The 22,055-nt window shown below is 50.1% G+C and overlaps 1 protein-coding gene across 6 annotated transcripts in view; it reads right to left on the bottom strand.

Moving 5' to 3' along the window:
- The window catches only part of LOC144169429 (uncharacterized), a 55,110-nt gene that overhangs the window by 12,709 nt on the left and 20,346 nt on the right, over positions 1–22,055 (bottom strand). For all 6 annotated transcript variants that reach the window (XM_077698589.1, XM_077698581.1, XM_077698607.1 and 3 more), the window contains one exon: positions 8,746–8,935. In XM_077698589.1, the coding sequence (XP_077554715.1) occupies positions 8,746–8,935 (190 nt within the window). The remainder of the gene's footprint in view (positions 1–8,745; positions 8,936–22,055) is intronic.

Here is a 22,055-nt window from a genome sequence, read left to right as displayed (position 1 = left end):
ACATTGAGTAATTTTCCTTGAGCGCTAGCCGCCCTCAGCTGCCATATAAGCCGTACACTACTAAAAGCCGTATACTACTAATCAAGCGTCCGCGGAAAGACGGCATCATCGCCAACCAAAAACGACCAAGGCAGAGGCCAAAAGCGAGCGCCCGCCTACATAATAATACTTTGGAGAAGAAAGGGGGAATATTTCCTTTCACATGCGCCGCACCGGGGCAGCGAAATTTGATTGATTGATTGATTGATTGATTGATTGATTGATTGATTGATTGATTGATTGATTGATTGATTGATCGATTTATTGATTGATTGATTGATTGATTGATTGATACCTTGTACCTTGTACCTTGCGCTCCTTGTACCTTGGACCGTGTACCTTGCGCTCCGCCCGCAGGGTCGTGGGATTGAAACCAGGCGCCGGTAAGTATTATTTTTTTTTATATAGTGTAGGGGGAGGGGTGCGGACTACGGTGGACAACTAGAACGGGTGACATCGTAAGTTAAAGAAATGCTCTGCATTTAAAACGCCCGTGTGAACGAGATTTCGGCGCACGTTAAAGATCCCCAGGTCGTCAAAATTAATCCGGAGCCCTCCACTACGGCATGCCTCGTCGCCTGTGTAGGGTCGGTGCGTTAAACCTCATAGTCCAATCAATCAATCAATCAATCAATCAATCAATCAATCAATCAATCAATCAATCAATCAATCAATCAATCATTCGATCGGACTATGAGGTTTAACGCACCGACCCTACACAGGCGACAAGGCATGCCGTAGTGGAAGGCTCCGGATTAATTTTGATTGATTGATTGATTGATTGATTTATCGATCGATCGATTGATTGATTGATTGATTGATTGATTGATTGATTGATTGATTGATTGATTGATTGGACTATGAGGTCTAACGCACCGACCCTACACAGGCGACGAGGCATGCCGTAGTGGAGGGCTCCGGATTAATTTTGACGACCTGGGGATCTTTAACGAGCGACGGAATCTCTAACACAGGGGCATTACCGCTTTTCGCCTCCATCAGAAAAGCGGCCACCGTGGCCTGGAATCCAACGCAGCGAAATTAGTTCTTCCTGCGTTGGTGCTCGCGCAAATGAGTGTTCTTTTTCTCTTTTTGTGAGCAGCGGTGCATGCACACGTCGACACGCATTAAGATGTAGCCGTCAGAAAAATTTGAAACTGTCTGTGTATGTTTTTGATAACAAAAATTTCACTTAGCAACCATAAACAATTCTATATATCTCATCAGTAGCTATTAAATTAGGTCGTGTCCTAATCGCAAACACGTTATCGTAAACGTGACCCCCGTTTCCTAACAATTGCTACAATAGAAAACGTACACACATTATTGTGATATGTAGCCCTTATATATTAAAGGAGCACTGACACCAATTTTCGGCGTTAATATTATCGCACAGTTCGCTTCCTTCACTCAACAGAATACCCTGGGTGAAATATGAGCGGCCTGCGACGCGAAGAACATAGTTTAATTGGATCTCATTTATCGCGCCGATGGAGCAGCACGCGGAGCGGCACTCAGCAAATGGACATCAGCGTGACATCATCCAGGGAGAGCCAAAAGAAGTGACGCGGCAGCGCTCGTCAAAAGCTCGGGACGTCACTTCATGCACGCGGCCCCACGAGCGGCGACCGGGCGCAACACCCTCTCAAGCGGGCGCCGGTGACGTCCGCACAAAGCGGTGAGGTCAGGCAGGGAGTCTGCAGTGTCATATGCGCCGTTCGGGATGAAAGCGCGGGAATTTGGAACAAACGATTTTCAGGCCGTTCAATGTAATTAACTATCGCGCGCCGAAGTATTTGAAGTGCTGTTTCAGGTTCGCCAGGCCATTAAGCATCGATAAAAGCAATAAAAGTGTAGCATAAAATTTTCGTGTCAGTGCTCTAAGGTAAAAGGCTTTAAGGTAAAAGCCGGAGTTTTGATTTAATAAACGTTTTAACTAGATAGAAAACGTAAAACCAAGAACATCTACTTGACGCGCCGAGAATCTGCGTTGTCAAGTAGGTGTTCTTAATCGATCAGTAGGTGTTCTTGAACCGCACTTGAACCGCTCAGCCAGCATTCGCACTTCCCGCAGTAGAGCGGGAAATGCGAATGCTGGCTGAGCAGTTCAAGTGGGGATGACGACGATTGTAACTCACAGAAATGGTCTTAAAAGTAGCGTGTACAACTGTGCACGCCGTGTCGCAAAGGGTTATGGTTGCTGCGTGAGCGTAAGCATCGTTTCACATATCATGGTGGTGCGGGGCACACTTTAGTGGGGGCCTTTCAAAACGTCAGAAAGGCGCGTGACGCACTTGGTGATGGTCAAGAAGATGCAACTCCTTTTAAAAGTGTTAGCGTGCACTGCAGGTAGATTTATTAGAAGTGGTGCGCTCTCAGCGGACTCTACAGTTCAGGGTGCATATAAAGCCGCTGATGCTCGTCTCTGTCCCTCAGCTGAGCTTCAGTGGTTCAAGCGTAGATGCATGGTGAATGCAGCGACATCGCTACAAAATGCTGCGTCGAAGACGAAGTAAGGCTATAGCGCATAATATCTTAAGAACTGATGTAGATGTCCTCAACTTTTATAGATATATATTTCTGCAACCGATACACAAAGGTCAGCATGGACGCGTTGCTCTGGTGTTTGCCATCCGAGTAGTAGCTCCGTTTTACACGTCATGGTGGAGTGGCGCGTCATTTTTCGCAGAAAAGATTTCGCCCTCATTGCTGCCTTTGTTCGGTAAATTCAGTATGCGTAGGTGTCGCCGGCCTGCTTAGGTTATCAACAGCCGCCGTTAAATCCACTATCAACAGCCAGGAATAAAGACACTAACGACCACAAAAAGGGGGCATTTGATCTAACGTCAAAATAGCAGACGCCGTGAAGACAATGGTCTCTCTGACTTGGGAAGATGACAACTGCATACCAATGACAAGTCGTTAGTGACAGTTTGTGTAGCCGGATATCAGCTATCAACCGGATATCATAATAAAGAATAGAAAAACAGATGCCGATGCACCCTTTACGGTCATTTATTTTTGCTCATTAAGCGTTATTTTAAGCTAGTCGAGTAAAACGATGGCACGGAACGTCCGACAATGGGCGATAACACGGTCTTCTGACACGGTCTTCGGCACGAAGGAATTGAAACAAGTTTGTTCGGCAAGGTGGCACTTCAACCTTGAGTTCCTGATCAATGCGCGAGGAACAAAAAACGGTCGCTCGTGATGTCGGGGTTAGTAAAATAAATTTTGTGAAAATGCACAAGCGAGCTATTTTTTTATTACTGAAAGTTCAGAAGGCATAGATTCATTTTAATTGAAGATGTGCTAGCTGTACCAGAGCAGCACGGCTCTGAATGGATTCAACCTTACGAAGCTTTTGTACAGTAGTTTTAACGAAACAGGGGTTACGGTGCAGAAAGCCGCGAGCATGCGGTTTCGCGTTATTGGTTATGTAATTAACATGCGTTTGCCACGAAAGGTTATTGCTTAAGAAAATACCAAAGTATTTGCACGTATTAACAGCGTCCAGAGAACTATTGTTTAGTAGATAAGGGTACGGAGTTCTGTTGTTGCGGTTAGGTATAATTTTCATAGCTTAACATTTACGGACATTACGGGTCATTAACCCTTCGTCACACCAAGAGGAAACTTAGAAGCTTCACCCATCGACACGAAGACGTTGCCTAGCAACATAAATATTTCTTGGCTGCCGCTGACGCGTGTCGGTGACTTGAAACACCGGCATATTTATTTTTCCACGGCACTTGATTGAGTCCTCAAACACACGGGAAGCGAATTTTTCAGAATGGGTGCAATTACGCTCTCGCTCAAAAGAAACGCAGGCCTTTGCTGGTTATATTTTGAGGTTTGGCTGGGGTCCAAAAACTCCTGCGCCATTTCCCTCCGTAAGGGTGGATGGCCAGCGAAGTCGAGGTGACAGATTTTTTTTTTAGAATGGTACGAACTCCCGACGCAAGTCCTGCTACGACAAGCCGGTCTTCGAATTCATTTAATGTCAGCAGATATGTCTGGAATCGGGGCGCAGAGATATCCGTTAGTGCTAAAGAACCAGAGCGTACGACAGCTTTAAAGGAGCCATGAAGAGAAAACACAAGTTTGGTTCATTCGAAAGATTGCCTCGTTATAACCATAACGACACCACTTATAACGCAAACTTCGCTCAAATAAGCTACATAATTAGGAAAAAAGGAAATGACCATGCGAACCACCAGCTCATTTTCCGCAACAGAACCTGTGATGTCACTTGGGAATGCTCTGCGATTGGCGGAGGGCGGCAAAAGCAAACGCATGTTAGGCAGGGCTTACAGTTTGCATAGCGAGCTAAATGCCCGTGAAACATACTGCACATTCTTTTTGTGATAAAGAACGGTGGAGTTAACGGTTGAAGGTCCGAAATAACTTGCAAGCGTGTGCGCCAATGCGTACGAAACTAGCGGGCCGGCCGAGCTCGACATCTCGCCGTCGCGCAGACGAATTTTCGGGTTCGAGGCTCTTCGGGGCCAACGAACCGTTCCAGCACGCACAGCCGTGACCTTGCTTGGTATCGTAATCCCTTCACAGGAGGTTTGCCGTCATATCGCCAACCAGCAAAGGTAAAAATAGAAACGAGGGGAGTAAGGAACAGCAAGCAGCGACGAGATAGTGACAGTCGTCGCAGTTTCGGAATGGTGTTGGCTTGCTGCTACTGTTAGGAGCTCGTTTCCAGTTTACAACCACTGAAAACTTCAGTTTCTTCGAGTACTTTACAATGAAATTTCGTTGCTACGTTTTGAAATGCCCATGGATGTAGTGCGGGCAAATCGTCGAGGGAGTGCGACATCCCCGCCGGTGAAGAGATCTCCTTTCATGTGCTGCCAAACGACGAACCGCGGCGAAGCAAGTGGCTACGTTTTGTGAACTTTGGAAACGGAGAAGACAGGGAGCTAAAGGAAGTACGAGTGTGCTCGCTTAATTTCCAACGAAGTGATTACGGCAGGGACGCTTACGTTAGCTCACTCCTGGGACATGCTGGCGCTCGTCGCCGACTTCGTCAAATCGCCGTAAGCGCTCTGACCATGGGGGAAAAAATGCCGTACACAGCGCGCATTGACGCTCGTATCTTTCTGGTCGGAGCAGAGAGCTCGCGCGAACGGCTTTCCATACACGACACCGGCCAACTGGCATAAGTGATACTGCTACTGAAATTGAACTATTATTAACCGTAATCAAAATACGGCACATACGTACCAGTCTATATTCGTCCGTCGCGACGGGGCTGACGAGGCAGCGGTGCCGACGGCTGGGCGTTCGTCTGTTGTGGCTATCGCGGAATGGTCGCTTTCCCGTCCACCGCGCATCCCACAACTCTTGCCGCTCGCGCACTTAGAAGCATTGAGCGTTTTAGTGGTGTGAGGTTGTTAAATGCAAGCCCGAGCTCCTCGGCGAGAGTTTTGTTCTCCGGATCAGGCGATTCCATGACTAGGGCTGCGGGTGCACTAGGTTTTACTAGTATTTTTAAAATGGCCGCCGTCTCGACCGACTCCCGCGTGTGGGTGCTATATGGAGTCGACATACTAAGTATCTGTTTCATGGACCGGCTCTATGACGCCATTGTACACGTCACGGAATGTTCAATTTTAGCGGGAGATTTAAAATTTTGGCTTAAATTGCCTTATTTCTCAGTGAATAAAGCATCATTTGCTTCCGGGAAAGCGCTTGGGGTACTATGAAACACCTAATCTTTCGAATAAAACAAACTTTTGTTTTCTCTTCATGGCTCCTTTAAGGTGAGGGTCTATGCGTTTCGCACTCTTGGAAATTTTCGACGTCCCCGGCGTACGGAGTGTACGCGGCCTCCCCATTATACCACGAGACAAACAGCAAACTTCAATGAAAGGAGAACGAGAGAGTTCGTTCGAATTCCTGCTCTGGCCAGAGGCTGCGAGTTGGGAGGAGAGGGCAAGCAAAGGCGGGGAGATGTGATATGACTATAGCGGAAAACGGTATGAATGTGGAGGGTGTCCCCATTCCCATACACTGCCGAGTAGGGGCATCAGACATGAAATATTATGTAAGTTGACACCTTATATATATATATATATATATATATATATATATATATATATATATATATATATATATATATATATATATATATATATATATATATATAAACCACAAGGAGAGAATCCATGACGTCCAATACCTGCACAACAATCTTAGCGGCCTGTGCTTCTACTCGGGAAGGCAATAAACGCGTGGTGTTAATTAATGTCTCAGCATTTTCGCAACATGCTCAGTTTCAAGCCTTTCTTGGTAGTTCAGTTCTGCATTCTTCCATGCAGACAGGCAGACAAAGACGCCCCTTGAGGTGAGTGGAGGCCACTGAACATTACAACCAGTGTCTTATGAAACATGTGGTGGATGAGGGAAAAAGGGTCAGTATCTTGCCTCACTTCCACACTTGCACGTGGTGCTGGCAATGCCGTCGGAAGCTGCCAAGTGAAATTCAGAATAAGAAACGGCATATTTTTGGTTTTCTGTCGCGTGCTCAGCCAGCAGTTATTTCTGCCCCGGCGGGTGACTCCTTCGGCAGCAGTCGCCTGCAAGCACGCACGCACGCACGCACGCAAGCGAGCAAGCAAGCGTACACACTCCACCGCCTCGCGCTAACGTCTCATTAACCGGGTTCCAGGCGCCAGCGACGCCAGATGTGCCGAACGCGGAGGGAGCGGCGGTTCCGGGAATAAGGAATTAATGATTTTATGGCAGCCAGCTTGTAAGAACGAACGACCTCTGGGTCAAGCCGCTGGCGTGAGGACACAATGTCTCGGGCCTCAACCGCGTCGTCCCGCGGTTTTGGTCGGCGCGCATGGTGCGGTGCGACTCTGAGAAAACTTTGGCGGTCCGGCGGCTCGAAGGGCATTCCGGAAGCTTGGCGGCAGCTGGTTCTGCGGCCCACTGCGCGTACGTTTAGCAGAATGGCCGGTTGTAAAACCATTCGGTCCGTCGCGCCGCCGGGGAAGGGGGAGCTAGGAGCTGTCCCTTTGTTGGCCCGTCAACGCGCCCAGAGCGTGCGCTGGTGTTCGTGTAGCGGCCCGGGGTGGATGCGGGAAATGCGACGCCTGCGGCGGCCGCCATATCCTGTGTTCCCTACGCGTTGATTCTGGCGCGCAGTGCAATTAATGGGGCATCGCCTGTCAACGGCGGTCAGTCTTGGAGGCTCACCGCCTTTCGTTAAGATGGACGGTTATGGGTCCCAGCTGGCTTGAGTGGCTGTCCGGTCTTGGACGAGAAGCGTGGGAACAGGCGACGCAGGCCGCGTTCGTAGAAGCTTGTCCCTGGCGCTTGCACGTGTTTGCTCGGGTTTTTGAGTGTTTGTTGTGTTTGTTTGGTTTGCTTTTGATCTTTTCCTTTTTTTTTCTGGTTGGAGAGTGGCCAGCCTTTCAGGGTTACGGGGGGCGTTGCCCACCGCGGTCCAGGCCCGGTTGTGGTAACCCTACCAATCAGATCGCCAGGGGATGCTGATTGGCCTGGGTATCGGGGGTGGAGACTAAGTGACCCATTAAAACCACGAGACACGAGTTCTCGTGGTCGAATCTTCAAGGTTTAATGTGCTATGCACGGCCGGCGTATTTCCGGGCTAGCCAGGTCCGGCTAGGAAGGATCTCACCACTTGCGTAGTCTTAGGTCAGGGTCCGTCGCTGACGGGGGTGCCGCGTGCACAGTCTTAGCTGACTAAGACTCTCACCTTATTTCTTACTTAGTTAACTCTATCTTCAGTCTGTAAATGTTCTGTATATGTCTTTTGCTTAAATATACAGTTTGAAAAACACTCGTCACTATCGTCGTCGTGTCACCAGTGCCGCTACTATCAGGCACCAACGCAGATAATCATCAAGAAGGCTTCTGTTTCTCGCCACAACATCGGCGAGGCATCGAAACGTCAACGGAGCACAACGAACGAACCTTTACTTTAACCAACTAAAGCACTTCCCTCGCGGAACGCTTCCAGCTTCAAAGACACGCGGATAAAGTTGCCGTTGCCTGAATGCGCCTCTTGAGGACACAACAAAAATGCAAGAAACCCTATCCCTAGCCATAAACAGTCTAGCTGTAAAAAAAAAAAAATGTGTGGCACAAAACCACGCGCGGTATTTGTCAACGGGACGTCCGACCTTAAGCGGTTGCTAGACGGATTGGGAAGGTAATCTGGCGTCAACAATACTATGAGGGCACCTAAGCTTTTTCTAACGAGGCGCGAATGAGTATCCTATTTGACAAACCTGGCCGCCTAGATGCACTCCACGTTCGCGTCTATTTCGCGTCGTGCTAGAAGAATTGAACAAATAATAAACGCGTTAGTAGGCTAAAACGACCTAAAAGATACCTTTCCTTATTTTCAACAAGAATGTGTATAATTAACGTAACAGAACATGTTGCAAAAAAAAAAAAAAAATGTCGGTCTCACGAAAAAAATTACAATCACGGAGGCGCGAACCCAGGCAGTTAGTGTGAAAATGTACGACTCTAGCCCTAGGCCACCGAGGCCGAACTGCTGTTTAGCGGTTGCTCCAAAGAATAGAAAGTGTTATGAGCGAACCGGCAGACGGTGCTAGTGGCTGCGTCGAGGCGGCCAGGTTTGTCAATCACGCCCCGGGGAGCAGGCGCCCAAATATCAGTGCGTGAAGCAAGAAATTATCCACTGTTGTCACCGACCTTTGACGTCCTTCAGGTTGGATGCTCCAAGAGCAACACTTGGGGCCCAGAGCTCGCCCAGGACGCACCGACGCCTTGCGTCGACGGGGCCGACGCATCCTTGAAGTGGCTGCGCGGTGGCCGCATCAGCAGCGGCACCCAGGCTCTCACACGGGGGCCCTCCTTTGTCTCGCCCCGAAGCTGGACCGGCCTGTGCGGTGGAAAGGAAAGAAACACTGGCCAACTTTCAAGCTCGCTGATCTTTTCCCTTCCGGGCCGAAATACAGTCAGAAGCTTTTTATCACGATCTATTAGTTCAGCGGTATACTAATTGAGCAGAATAATCATAGTGAGGTAAACGCGGCCTTTTTCAGCTGTGCCGTTGTTTTGTGGCTGCACCATTAGTCGTAACGTGCCTGGAAGCCCATCCGTCGCAGATCCAGGGCACAGCATGGCGGGCTATCCTGTATACTCCGCCGCAGGAGAGAGTGGACTAACACGGCAAAGGCTCCGGTGCCTACCTCCTCCCACCCCCTTTCTGGCCGAGCCGTAACGTACACACTCCGCCCCCTTCCAAAAAGGCCCGATAGGTTAGTGCAGGTGAACCCCAGAGAGCATCGAGTCCCTTGCCCCTAAACTTAAAGGGGCCCTAAACAGGGTTCCAAAGGTTGCGATTTTACGTGCGCAATCGTTGGAGTGCTATTCCAAAAACGTCCTGCCGCAAAAATGGTTTAAAAGCGTTCAGTATTAGCCGAGTTATCGTTCATTAAAAAGGGCCCGCAACAAGGCCTGGCGCATTTCCTCTTTCCCCTCGCCTCCAAAGCACTGTGGAAGCGGTGACGTCACCGACCAGGCGCAAGACCACCTGGAGAAACAGGGTTGGTTCGAGATGCGCGCAGCCATTGGCTCCGCTCAGCGGTACGTCACGCTTTCTTTTTCTTTTTGGCAGACGACGGCCCAGCTCCGCCTACTACATCCGCTACCGCTCAGCGGGGTGGGTCGGTGGCCGGCCCGTATCGAACGGCTCCTCGCGCCGGCCGTGCCCGCGTAGGCACGTCAGTTTTATAATAGCGGAAACGAGCGTTTGAAGGCCAGATAGGGGGCTTCCATACACAACATGCTCGCTAACGACAATAATTGAAGATTGCCACCGACGACTATAGCGGCTCGCTAGCGTTTCGGCATGCGGCGCTGTCACGGTGAACTGGTCCCACCGAGGCCTGGGAAAGGCCTTAGCATCGCCGCAGTCATCCAGACACTGCTTTGCGAGGCCGCGACGACGACGATCCCCCGCGCAATCTTTCACTGCACTATCAACCATTTTCACGTATTTGCAAACTGATTTTGAGCAACAGTCCCGCTCTGGCGGGCGGTGGCAAGTTTTAGCTGCTGCGATGTATGCCGTATCGTGTATACAGTTGAACACGGATATATCGAACACGGATATATCGAATTATTGTCTATATCGAACAGTGCAAGCATCCCCTTGAAAATCCCATGCAAAAGTATAGGGCTGTTGTGCGCGTGTATCGAACTCCTGATCACGGGTAAATTAGATATATAGAATTCCGCGCCGAAGGTGCCCCTGAAAGTTTGCTTCCTCTGATGGGGTGGAGTTCATGACAATGTTGACTCATCGCAAAAGCTGCCTGGCTTTGTGAGACAGAGGCGGCGTCCGCGGCATTATGTCGCTTCGATGGCCTTCAACAGCTGTTTTCACGCTAGCACGAGGGGCAGCTCCATGATAGCTAGAACGCGGATAGTGGTTGGAGCGAAAGGACATAAAGGAGCAAAAGAAATTGACCGGAGGCACTCTTTTTCTGTGATTGAGCGGTTTGGTGGCTCGTGCAGGGGGACCGATGCGGCGTTGTATGTTTGTTGTTCAAGGCATTCATTTCGGAGCAACGAAGGCGGGAATTCGTCGGGTGCAGGCTGCTGAAAAGATGTTGGTTGAAAAGGCGTTCGGAATTCCTCGCAGTAGTTTTGAGGGCGATGCACGCATCAACGTTGACATAAAGGCGAATGCAGCAAAACCCGCCCCGGCTATTCCGCAGCGTGTCGGGCGCAAAGCGACTTCGTTGCACGCCTCCAGATGGGGGAGGTGTTCGGTTCGGATACTGAAGATAACGGCACTCAGTGCCTGACAACGTTCCCAACCGCCTACTGCAGCCGAGGTTACGTCAGCGTTATTCGCCTCTGTTGTGGCATAGTGTACAGCGTTGATTTTCTCATTTGTGCGTGTTTGTAATCTTGAAGACAATTTGGCGAACTTTACGACGCAGGAGAAAAAAACAAGCGAAGCTCAAAGACATTTCAATGATAAATAAAGTGCGGTGATCATCACGCTGCGGTTCGGATTTTCCGTGCTTTGAGGGTCAGAACGGTAAACTACCGTTTTCCACGACTTCAGAAAACTCTCAGTGATGTGCGGAGTTGTCAGATAATCTTCAGATAGGCGTATTTTATATATCGAATTATCGATATATCGAATTCTTTCGCGATCCCCTTGGAGTTCGATATATCCGTGTTCGACGGTACACCGCACAGTGGGCTGCTTGTCGACCGTGCAGGCAGATGCTTGCCGCGGTCGCGCGTGTAGCGGGCGTTTGTGCGCGCAGAGACGCTCCATGTTTTTCAGCGTTATTCATACCTTGTAAACGACGCGCTATATAGCTAAGCTCGTGTAACGGATGGCGACGATCTACATTCGTCCGTGCCGCCGGTGCAGGAACGCCGCGCGCAACCGAATTTCCCCCAGAGCCGGGAACGCTAATTGGCTACAGCATTTAACGGGGCCCACCAATAGCGCAGCCGTACTGTTCAGAGCTTCGTGCGTCACAGGGTGCGTCACAAGCAGTCTGTCGCACGTCAAAGCACGGCAGTGTGGCGGCAAGGAAGCGGTAGGTGAGGAAGGAAAGAAAGAAAGGATCTTTGTTGCGTGTTTGTCCGGCCCCTGCTTTACGCAGAGGTGTAATATTAGGTATACATCGTCGTGAAGAGGTACTCTAGCGATTGCGCGATTGAAATAGAAGCCTATTTGGGGCCCCTTTAATCTGGTGAGCGCTCTTCATGGAGGCAGCCTTTTTGTTGACCCTGCTGCTCACTGCGAAGTTTCCTTGGCTGCGGCCTCCATCATCTCATCCGCTCCTCAGAAGCTTGTGCGGGTAATCTCGGCGTTTCGTTTTCGTAGCTTTTCGCACGAGTACTGCCGTTTGTTCATTGAGGGGAAAACAATACGAAAGAATACTGCGAGTCACCGAGATGAATTGGATATTAAAAGAAAGCCGTAACCGTCCGTGTACGTCATTTTCGTACTCTTCTCTTTGCTGTTCAGAATTCTGAACAGACTTGTAAAAATTTACTCATGAATCGTTCATTCCCACCGCTGCATGCGAATTGCTGGACCTAAAATGAAAATTCTCACATATAGATATGCACAATAGAGGAAATGTGCCCTTGGAGGGAGAAGATTAGGCCACTGGTGCCGCTTTGTTGTATCACTGTTCGCAAAAGTGGCGCAATAAATACGACAGCGGTTGTTCGAGCAGGGGACTTTCAGCAGTAGACACGAATTTACGCAATACTTAATCATGTGGCGGCGGGGCCACTCTTCTGCTGACGTGGCACTCTTCCGCTGACGTGGCCCCTCCACGTCAGCAGAAGAGTGGGGTGGCTTTGTTCCGCTGAAGAAAGCCCCCGATGGGTGACATTCTTCGGTCAAAGGTTTTAGCCAACAGTTCCTCTACGCGCGGCACTGAGTAGGCGACGCATTTACATGTAACAGTGCGTGGTTGTTCCCGCTTATATTGTTCGTTTTATGGCGCAGTTGTGACAAAGCGCCATGCTATCAACGTTCAATCGGGGAACTACAGAGTTTTTTAATCGCGGGACGCGATCTAAGCCTAGTAGTGAAGCATTTCGTTGCGGTGCGCTGAAGACTCACTCCATCTTACGAATTCGGCCAAACGGGTGGCTAGCAGCCTGGGACGCATGAAGTTTGGTGGGCGGCCATCTTGTCCGTGAACTACTCTTGCAATAAATTCTACATCGCTGCAAGAGCAGCGAGTTAACGGGAATCGTTCTTGGGCAATTATCTTCATATGCCGCCTGTGCTCATTAGAAACGGTTAAAAAGCGTTAAGTACGGTTGTCGCCACCGTCAACGGAGCCCTGCACTAGCCGCGACGTTACACGTTGAGGAAAGCTGGCTTGTACGGAGGTTGGTAGCGTTGCCACCTTTCAAAAAAAAAAGGCCCTCGGGGAGGGGGGGGGGATACATGGAAAATAGAAGGTTGAATTTGTGTTGAAAAAAGACGCCATGTTTTTTGACATGCAATGCCATTTATTGCAGTGTTTTCCTAGAAATCAATATAGTTTTTGTACTCAAAATGAGAGATATATTGCTTTTAATTTGTCTTGAAAAGTATCCGCACATACCTGGTCCATTAAAAGTTTTTGGCATCTGAATACACCAAACGAAAGTTAAAAATTATGTAATTTGCAGCCTGTCGACCCGCTTATCGCCGTAGTTGCTCAATGAACGCTTATAAAAAAAAAAAATAAAAAAAAAGTCGCGTCACAATGGCCAAAACACCGGCCAATGACGGCCGGTTACGGACCGGCAACTTGCCCGCTGTCTAAAGAAACAATCAGGCCGGTCAAAAGCCGGGCAAGTGGCAACCATTGGTTGGTACCAAGGAGGTTGTAACAACCTCCTTGGTTGGTACTAGCGTCACTAAATAAGCTACGCTTAAGAGTACCGCCACTTCGCGCACCCGGAGGCGTTTGGGGGCCATTTTGTTTCTGGCTTGCAGTGTTGCCATCTCTCCGGACGAAACCACCGCCGGTTGTGACGGGCAGAGTGCGACCGGCCGCTCTAGCGCCCGCGCAGCCGAGAGAGAGAGAGAGAGGAGAGGCGCCCAAAAACAAAATGGCTGCGCCCATATGTAAACAAACATCACGTGGTGCCGATCGACCAATGGAAATCCCGGCGGCACCTAACAATGAGAGAAAAAAGTGCCGATACTCTAAAAGCCTTTATTCAGTGACGCTAGCAACGCTAGTTGGTACTATCTTGATCACAGTTGGGGTGAACACGGAAGCGCGTGCCATTCCGTGCGCGGGAGCCGCCTGCCGGCGTTCCGGGTAACTTTGCACGCATGCGCAGTTCGTTTGCAACGAAGCTATAAGTCCATCGCGCGCATCACGTCACCAAGACGCCCGCTTGTCGTCTGCTATGCCGAATGTCGTCTGCTCTCCGCTTTCTGGTTGCGTGAGCCGAGCAATCCGTTGCGTTGTGAAACTATTTCTAGCAGGCAGCGCTGAACAACTCGCTAGGTTCATCGTAATAAAACGGTCACGGGGTGAGAGTTGCTGGTAAAACATGAACAATATTATTGGCTGCAAGCAAGGAGAAAACAACCGATCTTTTCCTGGATCTTTTTCTCCCAAGAAAACAAAGTGTTATTTTCAGCAAAGGCCGCACATTAGTAGCGTGTCATTTCTCCGCCGGCCGCAATAACCGCAGAAATCCGGGAAAGAACCGACTCGTCCGACACAATTCCTGGATCAGCTCTTAAAACTTCCCACTCTAGCGGTAACTAGCGGAAGGAAGGAAGGAAGGAAGGGTGTAGAAGGAAGGCAGGAAAGTTAACCTGGCTAGAGCCTAGTTTGCTATCCTGCACGTGGAAAAGGGAAAATAGGCAAAAAAGAGAAAAGAAAGAATGAAGAGAAGTTGGAGTAGACACGTATACCCAGCGCTAAAGCACTGACAATGATTGACACTGGAGACGTTCAGTCTATAGTCTGGTGTTTAAGTTCGTCGCCCGTAGAAATCGTAAAAGTTCCTTAGTAGCCTTCTGCGCGGATGACAGAGAGGGCCAGTAGCGCAGAATCGTCTCTTCCGAAAATGGCCGTCGAGAGTCCAGGTTTCTCAGTGCTGACGACAGCTTTTTTCTTCCAGGCGAGTAGCGTGGGCACTCGCATAAAACGTGCCGGATCGTCTCCGGCGTGCCACACATTTCGCACTCCTCACTTGTTGCCATTCCTATTGTGTATGAATAAGCATTTGTGAAAGCCACCCCCAGCCGGAGACAGCAAAGACGAGTTGTGTCAGACCATGGGAGGCTTAGTGGAAGGGGACGCTGCAGGTGCGGGTTAAGAGCACCAATGCGTGCACATGTGAATTCTTCTGGATGCCATTGGGAGATTGCTGTTTCCCGGGCAAGTATGCGGAGGGCCCTAGCTGCGTCCGTCCTAGACAGTGGAATGAGCACAGTCACCGCTCTGTGATGCGCCAACCGGGCGGCAGCGTCCGCACTTTCGTTGCCGACAATGCCGCAGTGGCTGGGAAGCCACTGCAGGGTGACATCATGACCCGCCTGGGTAGCACGGTCGTACACCATTCTTATTTCTGTCAGGAGCTGTTTGTGAGGTCCCCGGCACAGGGCTGACTGGAGTGACTGAAGTGCAGTCTTCGAATAACAGAAGATGGCCCATCTGCGGCACGAACTTTGCTCGATGGTGCGAAGAGCGCAACGGATGGCCGTAAGTTCTGTAGCCGTGGAGGTTGTAGGTTTGGCTATCTTGAATTGGCTGGACAGTGACATTTGTGGAATAATAACAGCACCGGCAGAACCCGACGATGTTACCGAGCCATCGGTGTATACATGGGTTCGGTCATTGTATGTCTCGTGCAGGTATGTCAAAGTTAGCTGTTTCAGGGCCGGTATGGGAAGATCACGTTTTTTCTTGACTCCTGGAATATCTAGGCACACACGGGGCTGCATCACACACCACAGCGGAAGGAGCGATCGCATCGCTGGCATATAGTTCGACGGAATGCTGGTGTTGTGCGAAGCTACTACCCAGGCGAACGACGCCCGCGGACGGGTCACTGGTATTCCCGCGAGATGATGATCAGGTAGACGGGCGAGGTGCCTGATATGTGTCCTGAGTGTTTCAACTTCCACAAAGGTTGCCAAAGGGCGATTCCGAACCAGCGCAATGGTCGCTGCCGTGGACGTACATCGTGGTAGGCCAAGACAGGTTCGCAGGGCCTGAGCTTGTATACCCTGAGTTGAGCGAGTAGTTGTGCGGCACGCTCCAGAAAGGACAGGAGCACTGTATCGTAGACAGCCCAAGAACAGCGCGTTGTATAGTTGTAACATTGACTTCATTGGTGCTCCCCACGTCTTGCCGCTGATGAGTTGGAGCACATGCACCCCAGCGGAGAGCCTCTTCTTTATAAAGTTTACGTGAGCGCTCCAAGAAAGGCCTCTGTCGACAACTATGCCGAGAAACTAGTGGTTTCTCACATAAGACACCCTTTCGCCATTAATATACAAAGGGTACGCATACATAGGCTTTCGTGTAAACGGAAGCACGGCGCATTTGCTGCTGGATATTTCCAACCCTTGTCCGTGTAGATATGAGGTCGTCAAGTCTGCGGCATTTTGCAGTCGGGCGCGCACATGCCGACGAGTCACGCTATCTGCCCAAACACATATATCGTCGGCGTATATCGGCACGTGAACCCTCCTTGGAAGGCAAGAAGTCAGGCCAATTAGCGTAAGGTTGAACAGTGTAGGGCTCAGGACGCCTCCTTGGGGAACACCACGGTGAGTATAGTGAGCTGATGTCGGCCCATCTGCCGTCATAGCAATGAATGACCTTCCTAGTTCCGTATCCACTGGTAGACCCGGCCACCGAGCCCCACAGCCTGTAGTACTTTAAAATCGCATTGTGCTCCACGTTATCATAGGCCCATTTAATGTCGAGGAACAACGCAGCACATTCGCGCTTCGCACTTTTCCGCTGCTGCACAAAAGTCACCAAATCAATAACACAGTCAATGGATGAGCGTCTACGACGGAATCCAGGCATGGCATCAGGGTAGACATTGTAATGCTCCAGGAACCACTCCAGACGTGCAAGAATGATTCGCTCCACCAGCCTTCCAACGCAACTCGCAAGTGCAATTGGTCGGTATGCCATTGGATCCAGCATAAATTTTCCGGGCTTCAGGAGCGGAACGAGGCGGCTGGACTTCCATTTTTGAGGAACGGAACCATCACACCACAGGTGGTTGAAATATTCCAACAAGGCTTGTCGGGTATCCTTACCAAGGTGACGCAGAGCAGCATATGTGACTCCATGAGGCCCAGGAGACGAAGATCGCTTGCACGCAGCCAATGCCGCCTCGAATCATCTTCCATGCAGAATGGGACGTCCATCCTTGAATCCCGTGATGCAGGGATGTCACTGGTGAGCAGTAGTCCAGAAGGGCCTGTTCCACTGGCTATCCTCACGCAGAAGTCCTCGGCCACTTCGAGCTCTCGGCGGTTCTGGTGAATAGCCAGGCCATTAAATTGGGAGCGCTGCTGTACGGGAGTCATTAGCCCTTGCACAGTTTTCCATATCCTCGACAAAGGCTTGCAAGGGTCGAACGAATCACAAAAATTACTCCCACCTCCCCTCGCGGGAACCCCTGTGTAGATGCGACGCATAGGGGGTTCCGTTGTTATTTCCGTTAGGTTGATTCTCCCATCGCGTGAAACGTGCCGTGAACCCCCTGCCGCGGCTATGACGCAACACAATCCAACACAATCCACTTTAATCCAATCCAATCGAATCCAATCCAATGCCCCTCGCGAGAGAGTGTTCGCTATCGGAGAGGAGAGGGGGTGAGCGGCGGAGAGCGCAGCTCGCGCGGCGAGGAGAATGGGGAGGGGTGTGGACGGACAACGACAACGCCGTATGGAGGGACAAGGCGAGTGAACGAGATGCCGTCGCATCTAAAAGATTTCCAACGTTGTGCTTGCACTTGGGAAATGCGTCGCTGGATCTTCTTTTGCGTTCGTCGGCAAATTCTCAAATCTTCGAGACATTTCGTTCGCCGGTATCTGCGTTGGGCGCGGCGACGAACAGTACGAAGGCGCTCCAGCCCCACGTCAAACTCGGTCACTTTTGGAGACAGCCGGACGGAACGCTTGCAGGCTTGTATTGTGCTTCCAATGGCGGACTCTAGATTTTCAAGGTCATCGCTCCGGCGAATTTCTTCCATTCTTGATTTGAACTTGGACCAATCGGTTACCCGAATAACATTAGGATCGAAGGGACTTCGTAGGCCATTTATCTTTAAATAGGTCAGAATGTGGTCACTTCCACGAGTTTCTATGTCTGGGAACCACTGTGCACGACCCGATAAACATCGTGACACAAACGCCAAATCTAAACAACTGCCGTAGTTCGTTCCACGTAAATAAGTTGGGCTTCCGTCGTTTAATAGGCACAACCCATGGTCTGAGGAAAAAGCTACTAGGCTCCGACCTCGCATGTTGGTGTTGGGGCTTCCCCAAAGCATGTGGTGTGCATTGAAATCACTAGTAATTACCCGCGGACCCGTTGTTGTGCTTAATATGCCATCCAGCATCTTTCGTCGAAAGCGAGATGTCGGGTGTATATGCACCCACAAGAGTGAAAGTGAGCTGGCGCTTTCTGATGGTGAGACAGACGTACTCATTGCCCCTATATATAAGGTTGCACAAAATGGTGAACGTAGGGCAGTTCACGCCTGATGAAGACAGCGACTTTGCTGGGCTCCCCGAGTGTGGCTGAAGTTCATAGCCAGACATCCGAATAGGTTTGGATACGTTCGGTTCGCAGATGACTAGTATAGGAATAGATTTCATAAAGACAAACTGGCGAAGATCAGAAATACGCGACATCAGTCCTCTGGCGTTCCACTGAAAAATGGAAGCCTCTTTGATATCCGCACTCAATAAACGTACGTTCGCCATGGTCCTTGCTTATCCGAGGTTTGTAAGTACTGGATCCAGGGCCTCCAGTATCTGAAGTGCACTCAACGCAGATGGTGTATTCAGACTGGTGAGCAATGTGCGAAAGGCATTCATGAGGGACCTCAGGACCGCGACGACTTGCCGATCTGAAGACGTAGAGCCCGGGCAGGAGATCTTGTGACTGTCTTCAGCACTGAGCGATGGGGCTGAGGAGTTACAATCGGTAACAGTGGGGGCCACGCGTCGACCGGCGAGGTTTGTTGTACCTCGTTGCGACACCTCGGCGAATCCTGCGGGGCCGAAGGCGGCGGAGGCAGCGGAGGTGGCGGCCGCCGCGGGGGTAGCGGTGGTGGAAGTACCGTATAAACCGGAATATAGGTCGAGTTTTTTTCAAAAAAAAATCCGCACAAAAGTCACCCCTCGTCTTATATAGCGGTCATTGGCAGAATGTAAATCATTGTCTGGCAACAATGTGCGCAAACGTAGTCCGTCGCCAATCGCCATTCGTATGGTCCCTAGAAATATGTGCTAGTCTGCCGTCCGCGCGCTTTCTCTATGGGAAGGCGTGTCCGCGCCGCTGATGCACGCACAGCGCTGCGCAGAGGGCGCTGCGAGCAATCGGAGCGCCCGAGCGGCCGGAGCGAGAGCGGCCGCAGGCCAGCCTGTGCCGCGTGCTACTGCCGCGGAGCGCGAGCGCGCATCGGGGTTTGTCGGCCACTTAGAGCGGTGAAATCGAATGGCAGGAGGTACATAGTTTTTCGGGAAATGGGCTACGGAGCCTCTTTGCGGCCGCTGAATTTCGCGAGACCGAAGGATGAAACCGCAGCAACCAGCGTAGCCGTTTCACTACCACCGCTTGAACCATTATTAAAGTGAAGCTTTCTATGTCTCACTGATGGCCTATGTCGCCACGAAAAAGCACTGCAGGAAAGCCAACTGTCTCTGACAATGGTGATGTTGGTGAGTAAAGTGAGAGGAAAAAAAACGCTACCCGTGGTCAGAATCGAAGCTGGCTCCATCGCGTTATGAAGCCGACGTCTATCTCATTGCGCATTTCCAAAATGGTCAAAGCAGTTTGGATTTGGAGAGGACTGCATGGACGTGCACATGTAATTAGTCAGAAAAATTATCCACTCCGCAACGATGGTTGAACACGAAGCTTTCTTCGCGTGAAATCAAACGTCAAAGGGTCGATGTCAAATCCGGCGCGATCATAAGTCCAAAATGCGTGCGAGTCAAAGTTAAAGCTCAATGAGTCAAAGTTAAAACTCAGACGACAAGGAATCGCTCTCAAGAAAGCTTCGCGTTCAACCATCAATGTTCAGACAGTGAGATCCCGTTCAAAAAGAGCTCCCTGCGGCACCAGAAGCTGCGTTTGTTCCACATCGAAACTGCCGGGTTATTCCCGAACGTCATTGACGGTGACAAGCACGCAGCCGGCTGGTAGGCTGACAAGAAGAAAAGCGAAAGCTTGAGTAAAATGTGCCAGCAAAAACTTGTTCCTATATACTTTGGGCAGAGTGCGGGGGGGGGGGGGGGGGGGGATAAAGCAAGGTATATATTATTGTCATGACAGTATAAATAAACCTCAATATTTTCACTCCTTGGTTTCAAACAGCTGCGATTATAATGATTGGCCATAACACCAATATTCTCCCGTTTTGCTTTCCCCGCGTGCGTCTCGCAATTCACTCCGAGTGTGTGCGTGATCAAAAAGAATTAACCTGTGCAATGAGGAATGCAAGCGAAGTTACTGATTTGCAGCTGGGTGTTATTAAAAATCAGTTTCACGTACCCAATGCTGGCGAATGTTTCAAATCGTGGTATTCACGGAAATTACAGGCACGCAAAAGAGGTTTGATAGTACCCAAATTTTTGAAAATTTCGAGGCAAGCGGAGTGTTGGGTTAAGCGAAATGCAAAAAATGTATGGCTAGATCAGTGGAATAAGAGCTAGTGCTGGTAACAAACGCTCCAATGCACAGGGACGCTTCCGGAATACAGGCAAAATAATTTGCAGAAAAAAAAAAACATTTTTTTTTCTAGGTATTGCGGAAAAAGAACTGCGTGATGCTCGCCTGTTTCGCCTTCGCATCTGGTCCCAAAAAAGTGTTCTCGAGCTTCTCAATGCCGCATCAACTGTTGGTCGCCAACGCTAAATTCTATCTTGCTGTGAAGCAGGCAAAGCATATGTTTTTCTTGTTCCTGCCGTTTTTGGCACTTCTTGAGACACGTCGTCGTCCACATGATCAGAAGCGTCTTCCCCAGCTATATCAACGATGTAGGCGTCAGACAGAACTCCGCTAACGAGACATCTGCCGCGCACAGTGCGTACCCCGCGCAAATTTGCCGTTCGCGACGGTGTTCGGCGCGTAATGGGAGCTAAGCTTTAACCAAGAGCTTATCAGCTGCCTGCAGCGGATGTTGCATTGCGTCCTCTTTGTCAACATTTCGAGATATCCGTGATCCCCGAAAAGACGTTTCGAGACAAGGGGTGGAAAATGTCGCCTATGGCAGCTATATGCACGGCAAAAAAAGGTTTCGACTTAACCGATGTTTCGAGATATCCGAGATAGAGTTATGAAGAAATCACTGTATTTGATGACTGAAGGTGATAAAACTTCGTATGCATGCGCACACGTCTTGTTTTTTTATTCGGCATTTACATTTAACAGATTCCCAGTTGACTGGACGTAACTGAGGGGTCCGCGAAGACGTGCGCTTAAGGGCCTCCAGATGCGAAAGGTCAGAAGGCACCGGTTCGAGCTGCTTTATTTACATACACGTACAGGGGACAACATCTTGGGAAACTTGCAAAGACGGTTCCAAAGAGCCATACAAAAAAGCAGAGCGCCGACACACCACACACACATTTTCACGCGCTGACTAATCCATCAGTTAACAACAAAGAACGGTTGTTCGCTTGATAATGTAGCTGAAGTCCCGCATGATGTTTCCAAGCTGGAAAACGATGCCGTGTCGGCAGTGTTCCCGAAGCCCCCGTGTATGTGTCGAAATCGGTTCGACACATACTCGGGGGCTAGCGTAGCGACACGATTCCGCGGTTTTTACAAGGCTCGATCCTTCATAATACGCGAAAACGTACTCCTGTCACTTCACGCTTCGGTTAAAACTCTTCGTACTGGTAAGAACCAACTTATTTGGCTAATCTTGTTTGTCGACAGAAACGGATAGGGTTCGAAAAGGGGCACTCAAATGGGCTGAACCCGCCCAGAAATAGGGCAGAAGTACGAAGGCAACAGCGGCACGGCAGAGCGCCGTCCGCCGCTGCCCATCGCGCCGGCCGGCCACCGCGCTCTGATTGACTGCAGCGCCGCCGCTGCATGCATCACGGAGGAGCCCCCTTCGCGGCCGGCGGACGGCAGACTAGCACATACAGTGTGTTGCGACGATAACTGGAACACTTTAAAAATTTTTCCTGAGCGATCCGCCGCTCTGTTCACGCTCAAACTTCATACAAAGGTCGCATTTTGTGGTCTATTTTGTTTGACACCGGGAACAACAACGGTAGT

The sequence above is a fragment of the Haemaphysalis longicornis genome, unplaced genomic scaffold, assembly GCF_048455015.1.
Source record: "Haemaphysalis longicornis isolate Haplotype H1 unplaced genomic scaffold, Haemaphysalis longicornis Haplotype H1 scaffold_1, whole genome shotgun sequence".
Classification (NCBI taxonomy): Eukaryota; Metazoa; Arthropoda; class Arachnida; order Ixodida; family Ixodidae; genus Haemaphysalis; species Haemaphysalis longicornis.
The sequence above is the reverse complement of the archived record's forward strand: the minus strand, read 5'-3'. Positions and strand labels throughout refer to the sequence as shown.